We start from the raw sequence: 22026 nt of genomic DNA, 5'->3' as shown, positions 1-22026 counted from the left end.
AGTTAAAAATAAAAATGCTCTAAGTAAACCACACCACATGTTTCTTCATAAAGTAAGGAATCTGCATTTTCGGTTGCAGTGCAGACAACAAAATCTAAATGCTTCCATTACAGATGGTGGTATTCCATCCCCCCTCCAGTCTTACTGAAAATTTAACAACCCCCAATGTCCAAGTCACCTGAATTCAAAAAAGCAATAAAGAGTGAAAGTATAAGCATTCCCTAAAGCCTTTGTGTGTACTTGTACGACAGATTTACAGAATAGCATAGTAAGCCTTCAATGCTTATTGAGTTTCTGATTTCTTCTGAATATACTATTTTCTCGAATACTGATCTCTGACAGTCCTACAGATTCAACATAAAACTTCAAACTACAGCTGATTTCTTTCCTCATCACTTTTTCCCATTCAGGAATAAAGTCGCTATTCTTCCAGTTGGGACTCGCAAGATACTACTTCTCTGCAGAGACTGTAGTATGTTTAAATCAGCCAAAGTCTGTCACAAAAGGCAAGTGTGCATGGCTGAGCTCCCAGGTCATACCAGAATCTTTGAACAAGAGAGCTGGTCTGGAAATTGATCCCAAGTTTCCTGCAGAGCTCTAACCACTAAATTAAACTCTATGATAGGTTACTTGGAGAAGTAACCCCTGTAGTATTTTCAGTTTGAGCTTTTTTTCATTAGTAAACTTATCAAACTGAAAAGACAGCATGTGGTTAAAAAGACGCAAGTTCTCTATTTACATGACAAATAACATTCAGATTGTCCTTAGGTGTACACATCTCTGGCATAGCATAGGATTAATTAATCTCTTGCAAAAAGAGAAAGGGAAAACAGAACAGGAAACCTGGAATAAATTTAGCTTGTCCTCATTCTTCAAGCTTAGTACCATCCAGAGAAATATTCTCCCTGTCTGAACTCTGAAAGAAGTTCTTCTATGGTTCACTTTCTTAAGATTGTTGAAAACACTGCAGAACAGTTTATAAAAAGTGGAGTTGACTGGAGCTAGAAATCAATAAAAGCCTATATCAAACCAGAAATTAAAATATTTAATTTAGCTGTTTGTTTCTTAAGTATCACTTACATCACTGAAGACACCAGACTAATGGTTTTTTGCTTACTGTCAATTGACTATGTATTAATTTTATGTTCTCATACATGTGTGAGACAAGTTGCATTTCAAACCATGGCTAAATTTAATATTAAAACCAGATTTGTTCAAAAAAAAGGTTTCAAAAATGAAAAAAAAAATTGCATGTATGAAAATTTCCTTTTATACTATATATATATATTGTATAAATAGTAGTAGCTAAATATAACTTTAAATTGCCCCTATAACTGTTTAATGTCTATTTTGAACAATACCATTAAAGGAATTTAGCACGAAAAAAGATTCACAAACCAGAAACATTTTCATTATTACGTAAAATCTTAAGAGTTCTTTTACAACTTGCATTAAACAAAGAAACCCTTTCCTCAGTACTCCTAGTCTACCCAAATTAGGCATTTTCAGTGATTAATTACTAAAAAATCCAGATCATTTGCATATGCTTGAAATACATTTCAGCATATGAGCATTCCCATAATTTATGTGAGTACCTGTAATGGGATAATCCACGTAACGCCTTGTTTTTCCATCATAGTATTCTGTTCCTTTAACAATTACTAAATGAGCTGGAAAATTTACACCCCAAGCTAATGTGCTTGTGGCAATAAGAACCTAAAACAGAAAGAAAGATTAATGAGGTATATGTAACAAAAAGCCAACTTTTAAAATTCCATGTAAAACTCATTATGGCAGGATTAAAAGAACAAACGTACCTGGATTTTGCAGTTCACAAACAATTCTTCCACAGTTTTCCTGTCTCTCTCATGCAGACCTGCATGGTGCATGCCTATTCCAAAAGCAAGTGTCAGCTTCAGATTTGAATCTCTAACTGTCACTATAATGTCATTCATCTGTAACAGAAAGGATAGTTGCATGCTTTAAAACAGACTACTCAGAAATTTTAAACTTTTAGCGTTGTTATCTTTTTTTCTTTATAGCAAGGATAATTTGCTCAATACTGTTTATACAAACAGGAAAACGCAGTCTTCAGTCTCTGAACAGTCTGGTTTTAGTCTAAAAAAATCAACCATATTAATGATGGGGGGGAATACAAAACACACATGACTTTATTGACATACCAAGTAGTGCAGATAAGGAAATGAAAATGCTGAAAATATCTTGACAGGTCTGGGCAAATGCTGTGCATTCTGCTGTGTGTTTGTTTAATGCAATCCCTAGTATCAAAGGGGTTAGAACTGGTATAAAACCATAGCAAATCCCTGCAACCAGTAACATAACAGTCATGAAAAATAAACCTGGCTCTCTTTAATACCTATGAAAAGACACAGTTTTTCAGTTTGATAATTCTGTAATTATTCACAAAAAAGTTTCCTATTCACAGGCTGAATGCAAATTAATTTGAAAAAAAATTTTGAGTGTTTTTAATTCATAGACTCAAGCCCTGTACTGAAATCCAACATACAATAAGTGTCTTCATTTAAAACTTTTAGAAGTCCAGAAAAAAAGCTATTTATTATTATTATCACTATTTGTTTTTTCAAATGTCACATCAATGACTACTTGTAATCATTTTAACTACTATCATTTTCACTGTATTTCTTGACTATCTTTCCAAGCAGTAAACTTCATAATAAGCTCATTTATATCTGTAGATGACCTCTGTGAAAAGCCCCTCACTAACAATGAACAAAAGCTTTGTAACTTTTGTCTTGTTGAGTGATTTTACCTCTCAATAGTCCTTCTGTTGTTTTACTTCTTAAGGCCATTATTATTTTATGTGATTTTAATATAATTATAGCCAGGAACTTTCAAACCTCATCTCTTATTAGTGGTTTCCTGGTGCCACCAGCAGTGGCATGATGATATTGCATACTTATGGGCAGCATCATTCACAGTGAACCTAACAGGTATAGCCAAGGTTAGAGACAAAATAGTAGCGCGGAATGAATTACTCAGGGTAACTGAAGGTATTCAGTCTCATCTCAGACTGAGTATCTTAAAGTACTGAGATATGATACCTGCATGACTGCAGTGAAATCTTAATTTCCACTTAGGACTCTGAGGTGTTGCACCTCTGATCAGAACTGTAACCTTCTCTAAATGTCTCCTGGATTTTATAATTCTCAGACTTTAACGTTAATAAAATTATTCACATATCTAAACTCAAATGACATATGTCACTACCATTATAAAAAAAAAATCCTTAAAAGGTACAAAAAAGCCAGAGAATATAATAGTCCATATTCAGGTTTTAAAAACTATCAAACACACAATATAGATTTTGTAAATCAATTTTGTCAGGAAGAGCAAATTGCAAAGCATTTAAAAATATCTATTGCTTGAAGTAGTATTGACTAACAGAACCAGAATTGATGGAAGTAACAGAAAACCCAATTTAAAAAAAACAAAACAAAAACCACAATCAAGTTTTTGCTTGGTTCAATCAATTTGATCTGTCAATGGAAGCTCCTAACTTTATTCTTCCTTACAACACAGTTGACTGGATGTTCCTGAGAGTCTCCTACATTATAAGACATGGAAGGTTTGTTGTATAAACTGAGCAGGCACGTCTAAAAGAAAAGGATGCTTACAAAAGAAAAGAGTGAAAGGGACTATAAAACACTAAAAGGAATGGAAGCAGAAAGAATAAAGCAATGAATTGAGAAGTGAAGAGGGGATAAGTCTACTTAGGAAAGGGAAACAAGAAGAGGGGTAGATAAGTAGAAGAGAGTAAAGAACTGAATGAAAGGAGGATATGTTAAAGGATAAAGTTTATCTATCTAGATACAATCAGCAAACCTTTGATTTCTCTAGTCAACATGTAGGCATGTGACTGTAGTGTAGACAACATGAATTATGACCCATCTTAAAGATTTTTTTTTCTCCTAAGACAAAAAAATAGCTCCGTAAAATGAGAACCTGTATACTGTTTTCTCTACAATTATGACCATCAACATACATTACTAAATACATTCTTGAACCTATTAATACTTGTTGTGCTATGGATTTATGAAGTGGTACTAGCACTGCACAGGCTCCTTATGCTTAGGTACACACTATGAGAAATAATAGTTATATGTATATATTTGACAGGAAATTAAGATGAAAAAGTAGAAAATGGCACTGGTAAATATCAGAAAAAATAAATGAAAAAATTAACGTATTTACATTTTACTCAATTGCTGCATTCAAAAACTGACAAAAGATACTATATTGCTGAATAAAGTTTTCTCTTCCCCACTAAGAATCATCATCTCATGATAGTTCTATCTTGAATGTAACAAGCCAGTTCCAATGACGTTTATTTCATTGTTAACATGAGCAAATTTGGTACTGGGAAACTAATGAATCTAAACTCTCTTTTCCTTTAGAAGAGTACAGGGATCAAATTAGCTGATTTGGATTAGTCTATAGCGATAAGACCGCTCCTTCAGCACATGCAGTTTTACAGTGTTGGTTATTTTCAGTACAGAATCAGAGCTAAACCTTTTTGCCATGTAGCTGACAGCATAAAACTTCCTAAATTCACACTGCTGGGAATTTATTTGAAGATGTTCTTCTTGCTTTTACAATCAGTGGTGGTTATTTTTTTTTTTTTTCTCTCTGACTTGTATTACAGCGGTGGCCTGTGGTGCTGTTAGTCATACCTGCAAAGCACTGTAATTTACCACAGGAAAACTAAAGAACCCTTAGCAGGAGAGCTGGCACATGTACTACTATCCTGTCATTTTAGCAGCAGGGAATCCTAGTCATTTTTAGCTGACCCCTCACTTTCACATAAATCAATGTAATAAACATAACTATTTTACCCATAGGCACAATCCAAGGCTTAAAATTCTCATGACAATTTATTTTAAAATAAAACTCTCATGTCAGTGTAGCGTAAGAATATTATCACTTTGTATTAAGGAATAATAGCACAATTAATAGGTTCATTAGCCAGAAACAGACACAGCATTGTGACTATAGAACAAATCTAACGTTTCTATATTGTTGTAACTTCATTACTATTCATCTTTCTGAAAACAACAGTAATGTTAACTCATAAAAGGGTTAAAAAAATTACATTTTATTTTATGAACACAAGTGTATTAAAATAATATAAAGAAATATACATGGTACTGACACAAAAACCCACCATACAACACTGATGCAGGGAACTTAATGCAAGGAGGGATTTTTTCCTGGACTCCAAGACAGGCAGGATTGGGCCCATGTGGTTTTGCTATCCTTTTCTGATGAACAAACAAAAATATCTCATGTGCTTTCTGAACATTAGGCTGATTAGGAATCCATCTTTTAATAAAAACCCTTTGAAAACCAAATTGGGACTCCAGTAGCACTGAGAAATATTTATTATAAAAAATAAACTTTATTTCTACCTTTAATATTCTAATCTCTTAACAAGCTAGATTTTTCTCAAACTAGTAAGTAGTCATTTTCTTTGTTCCTGCACATATGTAAACTGTTGAACCATTTACTTTAAGCTAATAGAACTTTTTTATATTTTAAATTTATTATACTTAAAAAGCTTTTGTAGAAAGATAGGATTCCATTTAAGTAGATACATTACCCTGTGCCTGAAATACATTCCAGTCAGAGTATAATTCAGCAAGTTGATGACAATGCTGGCTCCAAAAGAAAGGAGGAGACCAGATTGGACAAGAATGAGCTAACAGATTGTGCAGCCCAATTCTGTCCCTTTGAGTGTGATATATTGTTTCAAGATGCTAAAAACCCATACTTTCTCAAAGCATATCTGTTGTGCTGGTTTTCCCATTTTCACAGAATCCTCATTATTAGTACTCTCTACTCTTTTCAAAGCACGTCAGACTCAGACCATATGCCACTGAATAATGCTTATCAATTGTCTAAAATGCCCAATAGAAGAAAGATGTGCCAAACAAAAGAATCGTGAAAGTTATGAAGTCTTTTACAAAAATAATTACATATTTCACATCTGCTACAGATGTTAAGTGTAATAAAAACATCTCCTTGTTATAACTAAATGTTAATTTTTTATGACACACTTTTGTGTCATAAAAACAACATCTTGTAGAAGGAAGTTGAACTACTATAATGAGTGAAACACTTAGAAATCATTCTTGGGTACCCTCCTGATCTTCGAAGGCAGAAAAAAAAGTCATCTTACAAAATTATTTTTGATGAAGAGTTGACTTGTACTCCAGAACTCTCCCACACAAAACAAGATGCCTAAATTTCTCAAAAAAGATTATTCAAGAAACATTTGAAAATACAGTTTAAACAATTGAGATATATTATTGAAACATATATATTTAAGGCTAAAAATCTCATCTAAAAGACAGCAATATACCTATTCATGACATAGACCAGATTCTTCTATTCCTGTTTTATAGCACAACATTACCTCAGAACATTAACATGGAGATAACAGGTTATTTGATTTAAAGGTTAGAGAAGGAAAAGTCATCTTTTGTCTTTCCAACAATTCTTGGGATTTTTTTTTTTTTAGCAATGCAAACCAGAACTATACAGTAAAATTTAATTCACTTTCATACATATGTCTATGCATATTTCCACACAGTGTATGAACACATATACAAATCCATAATTAGCGCACACATGTTTATACATTCACATAACTAAAATCACAGAATCTGTATGGGCCTGATTCATTCTTTTGGAGTCAACGAATGCCCTTCATTCAAATGCCTTTGAATTCAGTGGAAGCTGGCTATTTCTGGTATGGATGCTATTGAATATTACAGAAAGTATCTTTATGCTAAAGGATTTTAGTTATTTCTAGAGGTTTCATAAAGAACAGTCTTAACAAGATGCAGATGGTAAAATGATGCACAAAGCAGAATGCAAAAATCATTGCGGTTAAAGTTAAAACTGTGTACATGGGTACATTTCTTATCCATCCTTGAACTGTAAGTATATAAAAAAAATCCAAGTATCTGGCCAGGGAATAAATTTCTTAAAAAAACCCCCAAGAAACCCAAATAAGATAACACCCTGCTTGCTTGCTGGTAAGGACAGCATTCTAATTTCAAACAATAAACACTACTTTGTAGTTTTGTTTTAGCTTAAAAACAATAAGCAGTAAAAACATTAGAGAAAAATAAACTGAAAAATAAATAAACTGATTCTAATAAATTATGTTGTAAAAAGACTGCAACATCTGCTGCCAGAACAGACATAGATGCAATTTTTGAAAGAAAAGGACTTGTTCCTCTTTAGGCAGCTCCTAACGCAGAACCGTAGAAGCGATCTTACCCCAGCTTAACACCACAAACCGGTGGCACTGGCTGTTTCCAAAAGGATAATCTGAGATATTGTCCCTTTCAAGAAGATAAGTAATGGGTCACACGCTTGAATGTGACAGTCCTGGCTAACAGCTCCAAATTAGAATATTAGCTAGAAACTGTATATTTAAAAATCATCTCACGATGATACAAAAAAGCAGGGTAAGCATAAGGTTTTATTTTTTCATTGCCACATTGGCATCAATGAACAAGAAAAAGAAATGAAGAATTACTCAATTTACAGGGGCAGTCTTCTTGAGGTGCACTGCCTATTCACATTTCTGTCACAATGCACCTGTGCCTCCTAAGTGGGATGATCACTACAAAGTGATGTCTACTGAAGTGTCCTTGGAACAACTGCAAATGACAAGGAGGGCAGCTCCAGCTGCTTCTTCACTCTTTGGTAAAAATAAACTGTGTTGGGACTGCAAATCGAAAAAGGGATAGAGAGCTCATTTTGGAATGCGTATGGACAATGCACTTTACAGAAAAAGAAAAAGCTTCACTTCTAAGGCTCTAGAGATAGGTAACTATTCTTTCAAGAGACTGCCCACTCAATCTACTTTGGGCAAACTGTGGCAGTCTTGCTTAAATCCTGAAAAACATCTGCACGTGCTATCCATAGCAATTGGCAAATGCAGAGATGAGTTTTGAAGTATCAGCCACAAATCTCAGTAAGTAGGGTATTTCAACATCACTGGAGGCTTTCTTGCTCAGACTAAACTAGACATGAGGTATTTGAGTGGACATTTCCTCACAAAAAACATGTACATAGCCTGAAAATTAGTTGGATAGAATATGTTGTACAGATTTAACTATTGTGCAACAACAGTTCCGGTAGAACTGGAAAACTTATCTGTACTAGAAACAGCAGTTTTCATCAAGTACTGTTCAGTCTTATGAAGACTGACTGCTCTCTCAACTCTCAGTACCCTTCAGCTTTCTGAATACTGCAGGAACATGGGTATGAGCAGGAGACTACATCAGAGATAAAATTCAAGGAAAGCATCCAGGAAGAGCCATCTCCAAAAACAAATGGAGCTGCCTGTAATATATATTTTCAGTAGATGGATGCAGGACAAAATTCCTTCTTGACTATAATTCAGTTGCACCTGCTAGGCAACTGACTCCTTTGAAGGAAAGAACATTTTGCATGATTCCTCCATGATCCAGGTATGCTGTTGTCTGCTTTGGTGGCAATGGTTGAAGGGCTGTTTTTGTACATCATTTATACAAATACATATTCCAGAAGATTCATACAAGTTCACGTTCTTTGAAATATGATTGTTTGAAATATTGACTGAATCTGGGACTTGGAGCTGGGTGGCAGAGATGGGGATGGATTTGCCCAGTATCTGAGAGTACTGTGAAAAGAAGTAGTGTGGTTTTGTGAACAGAACCCTTGTGAACCATCCAAATGAGAGCATGGCTTGGCACTACCACTACAGGGAGAATCTGTACGCAGAAGAGGAGAGAAGCTCAGATGATGGCATAGCTGATAAACAAGTAACAAATATCAGTGTTGGTCTCTCCCCCTTTCCAATCCCCTTCCCACAAGGCCTGAATCTCTCTGTTACCATCACAGAAAAGCTGACATGTAGGGTAACAGAGAAAACTCACTTTTAATGGCTCTAAGAATCTGTCTACCTCAATAGCAGTCTTCCAGATATTATTATAGATTGTATTGTTTACAGCATTTTAAGAAGGTTTATGAAGTCTACACACTGGGAAGCTAACACAAACATAGACCAACATTTGGCTATCATGTAGAAAAACCAATTACACCATTAAACAAAACTAAGCAATGAGTTCTCAAAGGATTCTTATGTCAGTCAAAATTAGTATCATACAAATAAGGCTGAATGAAGAAAAATGCCAAGGCCTGTTGTAAAGCTTGTAAATGTTGTATACAACCACTTATGAAAAATGTCTTATATCTCAACATACTTCACAATTAACAATTACAAGTATTTTGAAAATAAAGTAATTTGTCTGTAAGTTCCCCTAAAGGAACACTGGTTGGCAAAAAAACAAACGTGAAAAATTGACAGGCAACAAAAATTGTTGTTTAAGGGCAACAACAATTTATGTCTTCTAACTAGTCCATTTTTATACCACATGGAATTGAGAAGCACTTGAAATATTGGGCCAAGTGTTTAAGACAGGGAATAGCTACTATAAAGTAAGCATCACTATTTCTACTTCTAATGCTTAAAAATGCTATAGCAATATGGAGAGAATTTTGTATAATTCACCCAGTTGAAGCCTGAGTTTAATATATCTTGAAGTCAGACTTTTTAAATAAAATAAAATTATTATGGATAAAGAATTAAGCAGCACATATGCTACGTATGTAGCACTACTATAGCTTTGTCCTTTGCTTCAATGTTGAATGAAACTCAGGCTAATCATGCTTATTTAAAACACAAAACTACAAACCTGTCCCATAAATATCAACTTGAAATTGCGGGTACTTCAAACACAACTGTGTTCTGCATAATAGGGGTAAGATATAACAATTTAGGACTTAATCCTGTCCTTTACACTTATGTAGTAAGAACTGAGTAACTTGGTAGGTATCTTATGCTCCAAACATTTGGCTTATTAATTCAAATACAAATCATATGCAAATATTATTAAACTAATAAATGCAAAGTCTGCTTGTCCTTGTTGGCTCCTCTTTCAAAACCTTCACAGGTTTATTCTGAAACATATGAAATTCAAAGACTCCTAATTGAAAACCCTTTTCCAGCAAATGAAGAAGCTTCAGTTACAGTTCTTTTCAGGACAGTAGTGGCTCACAGGACATGAGGAAGCTATTTATATTAATGCAAGTAATTTAGGGCAAGCTGGATGTTGCATATTCTAGTTGTAGGTGAGATTACTACAGCCAACTAGCACAAGGTGCTAGAGTACTCTACTATGCGGTAATATTTTTGATATGAAATGTTTCTGTTATGCTCAAGAAAACATTAAATACAGGTTACACAGTTAGAAAAGCAGCATCAAATTGAGACATGCTTTAGTACTCGTAGTTTATCAGCCAAGACATCCATTTTCTCTTTTAAAATCCATCTAAGAGAGCAAGGATACAGATGTTATGCTTTATTTCAGGAAAATCACACTTTAGGTTTTTGCAAAGAGCAAACAAACCCCCAAAAACTCATCTAGAAAGCTACACTTTTTGGCATATAATTTTTGGTATAAAATGGTATAACTATTCATACAACTGTTGATATAGAAATACTCATATGATATTCAATTTGGATCTTTTATGTATGAGTCATGTATTTTGATGCATTTTGGCCCTATATTATCACAGAAATTCCTATGCACAAGATTTGCAACCACTAGAAAAAGCTAACTTCCAAAATCTATGAAATCTGAGTATAAACCAAAAAACCAGTTTTGAGGCAATAATACACTATAATCAGGACCATTAGTCCAGAAGGAAATACACGATTCTGTATTCAGAGCAGGTGCTGAACTGAGTGCAGTAAATAAAATCTAGTATACATTTTGAAGAATGCAGATAAAAGAGAATATTGAATGGTTGTTTATTATTTGACCATCATTCATATTTTGCAATAAATGAAAGAAGGATTTTTTTTGAGAAACAATACAAGAAAATGTAATTAAAATTATATTGCTTGAAAAAGAATAAAAAGTTAAACATTTACTCCAGCATTGCTTAACATCTGAGTGTTTGACTTTGTAATCTTTATGTTCTTACAACAAAGATATTGGCAGAAGGTATCCTATTTTTTTAAATAACATTTGATTTATTTCATTGATATGCAAGACTGAACCATTCCTAAAGGGTTGGTTCTGCTGTGTATCTATCTATATATATGTATGAATATAGATGGATAGACACATGTATATACATACGTACATATACACACAGATACATATATGCATATACATAACTCTCTACACAGAGTTACCTTATGAGAAGGATGCTTTTGCTCCTAAAACACTGAAAAAGATTTAGTTTAAATTCCAGCTGTAAACTTCGGAGAACACTAGTCCTCTTTCTTATATTCTTTGTCTTATCCTTGTATCAAAGACTTGTACCATGTGATACATGTTGTCTGGGACAAGTGAACCAGCATTAATAATAGATAGCAGGAAAAACAAAGATAAAATAGTTGTATTTAAAGTTCAGATCTTGAAAAGATGCTTATATAGTCTTAATGCTGACACCAGTTTTAATATATACTGAAGTTTAGCATATGCATAGCAGTTTCAAGATCTACCCTCAAATGACTCTTTTGTTCTAGATGTATTTTCTTTTCAAAAATACATCAATAAAATAGAAGGAAAGCACAAATAATACAGGTAAAATCATTCTACCTCTCCTTCATCCATCTTCAGCCATTGTTTGGGATCGTCCTCAGTGGCTAGGAAAGCTATCAGATCTAAGGCAGTAAGCCTTGTCTGACGTCTGGATGACACAAAAATAAGGACAGGCTTGGCTGGAGAATGACTCCGAATTGCTGTTGAGGAAAACAGAAATTGAGAATTAGGCCCTTTAATGACAAAAATTAGAGTTTCTCTTTGCAATACCTAGACAGCTGATACACCTCTTTACAGGTGATACACAGATATGTATGTTTGGTCTCTATTCTGCCAGATATAACGGAGATGAGCATATACCGTCTCTCTGAATCAAAGATCACATAACTACACTTAGTCAAGTCTGAATTCATTCGTTATGCTACCCCACCAATCATTTTAAGCTAATTAAGAGAATCAGTTAGGACACCCCCCCACCCCACCCGCCTAAACCACCATAAAATCTGGACAAGCTTTCTAGACTTCAAAGCTTGTGAATTTCTCTATCTCAGCCTAATAAGTATGTTATGTTTTTTCTACCCTGTTGGGATATGTTGTCAAGCTAAGTGCCATCAAGGTCCAAAACTTGCTTTCTGCCTGACCAAGAGTTTATGCCACACTGCATAAACTCATGTCTGCCTGCAAAGGATCACTTCAATCTACCACAAACAGAAAAGGTGAAAAAGGTAGAAAGTGACTTTGCAATAGCTGCTGTGAAAGTGGGCAGTATGGTACAAAAGGACTTTGTTTCTGTTGTTTACTAATTAGTCTGATATATTTAAATCTATTTGTTTTAGGACTTTTTAAAAAAGCATTTTCTTGTTCAGCCCATGTTTGAGAAGTTTCAGGTTGCAGCGAAATTTTTATGGTCTCAGGAATAAGTATTGCCATGAAAATGCTAAAATAACCTTGACTATATCATGTCAAACAAGCAGGGAAAAAAGCCCTCAATAAATCATATGTCTACAGATTTTTCTAACATCAACAAGCACCAGAAGTACAAACAGGTGTACATAGAATTTTAAATACTCTCTCTACATCTCTCATAAATCCATTTGTGTATTTTCTCATGTAATTCTCATTCTAGCAATTAAAATTATGTATTGATTTCTGAAAACTATTTCATACTATCCACCGTCACATATTGTTCCCCAGTTTATGAATACTACCCCGCATGTGCTCCTGCATATACAGACACTATGCAGTTCTGAAATTATTGAAATAGAATAATTCATGTGTATTTATACCTTACAACTATATATCCCAATATATCTATACATTTTAAAAGCCCAGCATCTAATGGATTTTTGTTGCTACAGGAACAGGTGTGGCAGAACAGCCCAAGACAGATTTATTGTTCATTAGTGTTTTTGTACAATGCTCTTGTGGAGGTGTAAATAATCTGAGCTGTCAAGATTGGTCTCTAGTCCACAATCAATACTTTGCTTCTGTCATAAGGCTAATTAAAGCAGCTAAAAAGTCACCTCACAAATGTCACCTCACAATCAACAGCAGTTCACATTACAAAATTTATTTTGGAGGTTATTTTTAATTGATACAATAAATATTCCTTATGTAACCAAAACAAAACATGTTCAAATAAAATATGAGTTTTTCTTAAATCTATCCTGCTTGCCAGCTTTGTTAAGAATAAAAAATTGAAAACAGAAGCATATCTGGATGCACTACAAATTCTGAATTTTATGGTTATTGCTTTGAAACTAGAATTATAGGAGGTTAGCCTGACTTGCAACTTCTGTTCACAATTTTTTTAATGCTTACATACAGTGGGTCCATATGAAAATACCTCAGCAGATTAATAATATGAATGGTTTTATTACTTTCTAAATTTCAAATATTTTTACACAAATATTTCTGTATGGTGTCAAACACTAAGAGAAAACACATTTTATTTCCCCTTCATTAGCACTAATTTTATTCTTCTGTTCTAAATACACTACATTCCTCTGTTATATGTTGCATTTGTGGCACGCTTTATGTTTCAGACAAATAGCTTCGGGCCATTAGCGGAGCAGATTCCCCCTATACATGCCAAGAGTACATACAGTAACACATGTTGTAAATGTGCTGCAAATGAACTGTGTAAAGCGCTCAGTCTTTTTTTCTTTCACAGAAAGAAGGAAAAGGTCTAGAAGCTTGTTGCTTACCCTGAAATGCAGGTTTGTTCATGCTAGCCATGCGAGGACAGTAATGCTGTCCAGGGAAGCCCTGAATGTGCACCTCCAGAGGAACGGGGCGTACCGATGGTCGGAAGTTGAACAGACCCATCTACAAGAAAATATTTTTTTCAAGTTTAACCTTGAATTGTCTTATAAATTGTTATTTTGTTTTTCTGCAGCACAAATACACATCCATCTTCTGAAACATTTTTCATACCTGATTAATATTTAGCCAGTCAGCAAGGTCTCTAGCATTTGCTAAAGCAGTGGATAAACCAACTACTCTTACAGGCTTCTCTGTGTGAGATGAAATGAAGTTTGTCCGAGACACAATCACTTCCAATACTGGGCCTCTCTCATCCCCTAGTAAATGAAAAGTCCATTGAAAAACAGAAAAAAAGAAAAGGTTCAGATGTCAAAAAGTATATCCACATCATACGTACCAGCACACTTCAAATTTAGCAATGATTCTAATTAAAAACAAAACATGCTCACCTAGCAGATGGATCTCATCTATGATAAGAATGGAAACTTTCTGAACATAGCTTCTGTTCTGCCAGCTTCTGCTGACACCATCCCACTTCTCTGGGGTAGTAACAATCAGGTCAGCTTGGGCAATAGCTCTCATATCAGGAGTTACATCTCCCGTCAACTCTACAACCCTGTAATCAAGAAAGATGGTGGCTTGTCTTTACAAAGCTTTAGAACATCTCAGCATTCCAACACTAAGTCCTAAACATAAAGTGAAGAAACAAAATTAAATAAAGTAATTTTCTTTTTGGTCAAATACTTCTAACAAGATTTTCAAAACTGTTTTAAAGTAAATAAACCTGTGTATCTGTTTTCCTAGCAAATACCATATAAACACCAAACATAATTCCTTAGCAAAACCATATAAAAGGAAGACGATGAATACGAGTCCCTAACCATATAATATGGTTAATTTTTCAAAATGAAGATACTGTAAGAATATTAGTATGATATAATGTGAATCATAACATCCTGTCATAGCCAGGATAAAAGCTTTCTAGAAAGCTACCAAGTTGCTGCCTGCTGTTCTGTACAGATCTCTGGTTTGAATAACGAGGCTAGATTGCAGTATATCTGCATTTGTTGATGAAGTTCCATTAACACTGGAGCAGAAATTATGCTGAGGTAATTTTTTGGGAAGATTAGCAGAGTCTTTCCAGCTGTTTGCCTTACTGCCCTTTCAAGTTCTACCAACAACGTTTGAGATGAACCATCATTTCAGTCTGAATATAATGGATTTTTGACATTTCTGTGACACTTCTACATCCAGTTGGAATTCCTCATAATAGAATTCCTCAGCGTAATGTGTATCTTCTGTTCAAAATGCCAGTCACAAGTAATAGAGTAAATTTCAAAAGGAAACATTACTTGGAAATATTTTAAAGGTATGAGGCAAATAATTTATCCTCACAGGCCACTAAAATATATAAAAAAAATGTAATGTCACTGCTGGTAATAGGAATCTCACTGGCAATTTCATGTACACAGAGTAGCACCTCTTTCTATTGGAACCTGTGGTGTGCTTTGAGCTTTAACTTAGGAAAAAAGCTATATACAGGAAAGGAAAAGGCCCTAAATAATGCATCCCATGGATAATATTTTTAATTCAAGAAGGTATAGTTTTGGAAACTATCAACATGACTGATATACCTTATATGTTATAAAGTAATGGCTGAACTCCGGCACCTGAGAAGATCATCAAGAAATTAATGTTACCAAGGAATACTACATCTAATTTATATATGAAGGACAATATATGAATACTAGAATACAGTTCACGCAACTTTTATGAGTTCCTTATAGCTGAGGTTTCTAAAGAAAGCTTATTTTGGATTGCAATTTCAGTTTCCAAAGATATGCATTGAGAGAAGTCTGATCTTCATATATGTTATACTGGCTAGTAATGAGAATGAAAGTAGCTGGGTGTATCTCTTTTTTAGGTTCGATTTTGCTATCACAACAATGACCATTGATAGCATTTTTTATTTTTTAAGTACTATAAATTTGAAGGATAGTATACAATCAAAACCTATCATGAAATACTCAGAAGTATTCTGTAGATTTTATTCATACTTGATGGGCTGTTCTTTTGCTTCTCATTTCTCTGATTAGGTAAGGAGAAACATACTTTTTACCAAGTTTTTCTTCAATCCTAACTTTCCAGTCCTCAATTCTTTCACGAACGAGTGCCTTTAAGGGCGCAATATACACTGCCTGCAAAAGAAAAGATGCAAAACCAGAGATTAAACAAGAAATCTTTATTAAGTGTACCTACAATGAAAAAAAAATATATTTAGTACTTGTGAGATTTGCAAATACTCATTGTCTATCAAATGATTAAGGCTCGAGTTCCTTAAACGACCTACAGCAGGATTATATTTAAAACAGGCTTAACACTTGAAAATACTGCTTTATTTCCTGAGCCATTAGCAAGCAAATGAATTAAAAAAAAAAAAAGAGTAATTTCTTGAAAAGAAAGTATTTATCACAAAATTTAATATCAAAATCCATTTATATAAATAATGCCATTTATTGCCAGGACTATAAAATCTGCAAGCTAACATTCTAGAACAGAAATAATCTGAGTTTCCAGCAAGCAATATCTTACCTGATTTCTAGTTACGTCATTAAATTATTAAAACATTACCAATTAAATTAAAAAGCTGGTTATTTTAAGGAAATGTTACAGTATTTTCCTCAAAGATACCTGCTGTGCAGGGGGGAATACTTTGACAAGTAGAAACAATATTTATTTACAGATTTATGGTTACATATTCTGAAGCTTTTGAACATGAAGAAACTGCTACATGTAGAATCCACATAAATTCTTTAAAATGTATAGCCAGGTTTTCAGATTTATTAAAACCTAAAATATATATTCCTTTGAGAATTGGCTATTTTGTAAGTCTAATAGATAAGCTGAAAATGTACGAGTGTCTTGTTTATGTCAATTGGACTAACAAATTACATGAAGATATTGAGATTTCAAAGATGAATAAGGGATTTATGCACATGATTTCTGTTAATTTCAAAGGTTATTCTTTGGTTATATCCCACAGTCTGATACAAATATCTTTTCCAAAGGCTTTTAAGCTAAAATGTGGCTATGACAAGATGGTTAAGTCAAGTTACACATATATATTCACTTTGAAAACAAAACCTCAAAAGCTGAGTTGTTCAGCTTTTAGGGAGTTTCAGAAACAAAACACAGGGGCAAGGTGGAACAGAAACTTGACTTGTAGTAATTAATTGCAACTTATTTGTTTAAAAAAGAGACAGACTGGGCTAGCTGTATTCACATGGAAGGGAACTAACAGCCACAAAACACTACTGCTAGTAGAAGGAGATTAAAGCAGGAAATGCAGGTAAGTACAGAAAAGGAAATCCAGCATCCCTGTATGTCATGTTTTTAGACTTAACTCTAGCTGTACAGTGATTAATATGTAAAGTTGAAATAAAAACATAATGTACATAATGCAGTACCATTTTGTATCTAGACAGGTATAAACTGGAGAAAGCAAAATTCAGTTTCCCATAGCCTTTTTCTAGGCTTTTGTATTGCTGAAAACACTCCTACATGAATTCATTATAGCAAACTTATTTTACAAACCTTTGATGTGGGATACTTGTTAAAAACTCTAAAGATGGCTAATTCAGCTGCAACAGTTTTTCCAGAACCTGTAGGTGCTCCAAGAAGAACATTACAGTCTGTGTGATAAAGTGTATGAAATATCTGGGTCTGGATAGGGTTGAAATGTGTGAATTTGTATAGGACTTCATATTCCCGATGTCCCAAGGCTGTGATAGGCAAAGGCTGAAGATCCAGAAGCTCTGAAAATACAAAATAATCATAACTGCATGATAACAGATATCATGACATAACATAGTTTATTATGAAGATAAAGATATTAACCAGTACTTTAGTGGAAAACAACATTCATTGGAAATTGTTTTACTTAATATTTCATATGACACACAGTCCACATTTGGGTCATTGTTAACTTCGATGAGGAATAATGAAAAGTTCATTTTATAGCTCTGAAGTATTTCTGCAAGTACTGTAGTTAGTATTCTGATAGCTGTGAACCAGCCATTTGCATAAATTAATCTTTCTTTTAAAGTTGTTTCCTTTTTACCCAGTTGTAGTAAGTTCTAAACCCACTGCATTAGATTATATGTATGTCCAGCTTCTTATGATAATAGAATGCGGAGTTGGAGAACAGCAGTCTGTAAATTTCAGACTGAAGGAGAAAAAAAAAAAAATCTATTTGAGAAGGAAGGATTCTTTGGAGTTTCGACGTTGATGGAGTAATACAATTCAGATGAATTCAACTCAGTTTTGCATCTAATCCCTTAAACATGTAATTCAAGACAATCTTAACAAGTAAACAAACAGCCTTTCAATCTATGATTCTCAATATATCTTCAGGGCATCTGCTACCCAAACAATTAGAGATTGTGGAATTTAGAAGATGATATATATAACCAGATTGGATTTGGAATCCTACCAAATTAAGGAGACTGCAGTGATTCTGCTATGCAGATGCTTGCTTTGAAGTGTGGTGGTTGGGTTTTTTTTTTTGTTTTGTTTTGGGTTGGATTTTTTTTGTGGCTGGAGCTCTCATTGTCATTTTGGGGTGCTTCACATTAAGGTATGATATGGGAGTCATAAAATCTACTGAGGCAATGATGCCTAATATTCTTCACATGCCTTTCACTGATACCTTATGGCTGTTTTATCATTCCCACTGAAACTATGATTTCTTGGGCTCTGTTGAGGAGAAAGAAGTTTTTTTTGCTTAGCAGGGCCTCTATGTACTTCATTGTTGAGTGGGAACCAGATGGGAATTGAAATCAATTACCATAAATCCTAGAGGCTCCATAACTGGTGATGTGTAAATATCTTTCTGTTTCTTCTGAATAGTAGTCAGTGATCAGTCAATTAGATAAAAAGGTTACACATGCTTTTCCAGACAGCATAGGTACAGTATAACAATAGCTAAATACTTCACAAACACATGTGAATTTATGCATGCCAAAGGACAACACCGTATGAGAACTGAGTATTTCTGAAGGCACTCACTTCACAGACTGCTAGATGAGCCAAATGTAATTACAGTAGAAAGGTTTTACAATGACATCAGGCACAATGAATGTATAAAGCAATTTATGTATCCAGAAAAAAAAGAAGCAAAACACAAACATATGCTTCTGTGCCAAGTGTTAAAAAGGGAGGGGGAGGGGAAGGACATGACTTGATCAGCAGTGCGGAATTGAAACGCGATGGTAAGTACTGTTAACAGTGCTTGCTATGATGAATTAATTTTGGTAAAAATAGTAAAATGTTTCATATTTTCAAAATTTTAACTGTTTTTTCTTTGCTGAATGCCATTAACAATACAAACAGCCACTCTAAGATTATTTTTAACCAGTCCAGAAGAAATGTAATGCTTACAAGCACTAAGATAAAACATACTGTAGCAGAGAGATGTGCTCATTTTTATATGACAGTTTCAATTTCCCTATGGTTTTTAGTGAACCTGGAGTAACTAGAAGGCTGGTATTATGCTGAGATGAAATGAGCTCCTTTTTGTTCAAGAATTTAAAATTTCAGAGAGCTCTAAAGTTTGTAAAGAAACGGTTTCAATAATACAAATATATCACAAAGTGGAATTCCATATGTTTTTCTATGATGAAGCAGAAGTTAAGAGATTTATTGCACTATCATAAGGAAAATCAATATAAGCAAGATGAATTAAAACAAAATGATCAAATTTGAAGTTACCTGTGTGGGGTGGATGTCTCTCTGGAAGAATCAGATGTTGAAAATTTATGATACATACAGCCTCTGCTCCTAACCATCTATCGGACACAGCTCGAATGTAATATTGAGAAGGGAGAGGTTCAAAAATTGGGATTGTGAACATCAGCAGTTGAGGTTCTTTAGTAATGACCTAATGCAAATGTGTAGAGAATAATTACTGCACAGAAAAATCAGTAACTTGAAAAATCATAGTTTGCCTTATTTCCATAAGCATTACCAACACAAAGCAATAAAGTATGTGTGCAACTCCATGTGCAAAATAGTCACATCTTTGTAAAATATTTCACTACTGGGAACAGATTTTGTTTCCATGGACTTCAAAAGATAAAAATAAGACTGGCTCTTCATCTTTTTCTTTAACAGACAAAACTATTACAGTCTTTCTTTTTTTCACCTGGAAATAACTATGCCACCAAAAGGGGAAGACAAAAAGGGACATCTGAGATTAGAAAACATATTTGTGGAAGTCCAAGCTTATAACGTACATCTGAAACTGAAAGCTGTGCTACCTAGGTCAAAATACTGTTTGACCTTATAAATCCACATCTAACTAACTTTATTTTTGTCTTGCTATGAGATTCTGAATAAAATCCTTTACCTGTTTTTTTTGAATGATGAAGTACTCTGAATGATAAATGTGATCATTAGTAGGGTCTTCTACCCAAATCCACCAGGGCTCTCCAACAGTGCCGTGTACCTTTAAGAATGGAAAAGATGGCTTTGTTATAGTTGTAATGAGGTGCTCGTGATTTGCTGGGTATATTGGATATATTCCTAAATGATGTAGCCTTACAAAGGAATAGAGAAATATAGAAATCAGAGGTAAGAGCAATATAGCATTTTTAATTGGATCAGTCTGTGTAAAGATTATGTTTCAATACGGATTTGCTTAAGGTACTTATAATATAAATGGACATGATACAAATGCAACTGAAGCTAGTGCCTAAGCTGTTTATAAATAGACTAAACTCCCAGGGTTTTCTCTAGGCTGCTAAAAAAGGACACATTCTCCTTTTTCCTCCTTGTACTTCTGTCTTCAGGTTCTGTATAGAGGATTGTCTTTTGCTATCCAGTGCTCATTTTTCAGTTAAAAACATTATCTCAGGAAAAACTGGACATTGAATTGTGACATTCCTCTCTCCTCCTCTTTCTCTTCCACTTTCCTCTAGAAAGATAGAGTAAGTGGACTCAGAAGGCTGTAGATCTAGTTATTGCTACAGGTGAAGTGGGAAGAACATAAATAGAGCCGTCTCTTGATGATTCCCATGCCATCTGGCAACACTTTATTCCATCCTAGATTTTTGTTTGCTTTGTTGTGTGCCTTACTTTGCAATGCCAGCCACAAATCATAGCTAGATGGGATGATCAGTTAAGAATTTTTGCTTCTTTGTCAGAATAAATGACTTGTGCCAATGTACAAGCATTTTGCTTAAATCTCTAGGAAAAGAAAAACGTATAGTAAAGGATTATGGATGACATACTATTAAGTGACATAGGTTTCTTATGAGGACTGTGGTAAGGTAGAAAACCAGAATGAAGATGAGAAAAAGTTGGAATTATTCCTAAATTTTAGTTAATAGGAAAAACCACAAAGCACATAGTTGCTCCTAATGGCAATTTAATGCTACAGGAATCTGGTAATGATTCTCACAGCATACACTATTTTCAGCATAATTCATTATTGTGTATGTGTTTGAAAACAGTCTATTGGCTTTTGGAGACAAAAATACATATTAAGAATAGAACTAAGGTGCTTTTAATTCTTTTCCAACATGGTTACACAATAGATAAGTAGATGGATAGTAAAGACTAAGTCATTTTCATTACATTTACATTTCACTAGCAACTTCATGGAATTGAAGCATTGAAACTGAAAGGACAGAGGTCACTGCAGATGACACTGAAAAATTACAGTGAGACTATTACTTTATCAGGGTTTAGGAGAATTTACAGAGAGGAAAGAAGAATTAAGCAAGGTGATAAAGTTTAAAGCTCAGAATTTTTATTATCAACTGTAACAGCATCTTAGTTTTGGAGAGTCCTGTGACAAAGCTGCATGGGGAAAGAAGGGCAATATGTAAACAGGCAACACAACACGCTCTCCAGTAATGATTCTCAAGAACTCTAGGGAGCTCTTAAGAACTGACACATACCTGTATTTTGGGCAACCACTGCCCTAAAACTCAGCTAATTAATACTAGTTGTGTTATTCTGTATCCCTGCTGGACTTCTCTTGGCTGCAGTAAGGCTTACTTGCTCTGTCTGGGTTTGTTTACAGTCCTTTGCATCTAACAATATA

General features: G+C 34.2%; 1 protein-coding gene across 1 annotated transcript in view; it reads right to left on the bottom strand.

Annotated features, from left to right (window-relative positions):
* Positions 1-22026, bottom strand: part of ASCC3 (activating signal cointegrator 1 complex subunit 3) — a 281082-nt gene that overhangs the window by 55219 nt on the left and 203837 nt on the right. Inside the window, exons 23-32 of the mRNA XM_055713229.1 lie at positions 20326-20424; positions 19689-19857; positions 17514-17734; positions 16032-16117; positions 14369-14535; positions 14091-14236; positions 13862-13982; positions 11712-11854; positions 1818-1955; positions 1596-1716 (exon numbers count right to left, since the gene is read on the bottom strand). Coding sequence (XP_055569204.1) covers positions 1596-1716; positions 1818-1955; positions 11712-11854; positions 13862-13982; positions 14091-14236; positions 14369-14535; positions 16032-16117; positions 17514-17734; positions 19689-19857; positions 20326-20424 — 1411 coding nt within the window. The remainder of the gene's footprint in view (positions 1-1595; positions 1717-1817; positions 1956-11711; positions 11855-13861; positions 13983-14090; positions 14237-14368; positions 14536-16031; positions 16118-17513; positions 17735-19688; positions 19858-20325; positions 20425-22026) is intronic.

The sequence above is a fragment of the Falco cherrug genome, chromosome 6 (assembly GCF_023634085.1).
Source record: "Falco cherrug isolate bFalChe1 chromosome 6, bFalChe1.pri, whole genome shotgun sequence".
Classification (NCBI taxonomy): Eukaryota; Metazoa; Chordata; class Aves; order Falconiformes; family Falconidae; genus Falco; species Falco cherrug.
The sequence above is the reverse complement of the archived record's forward strand: the minus strand, read 5'-3'. Positions and strand labels throughout refer to the sequence as shown.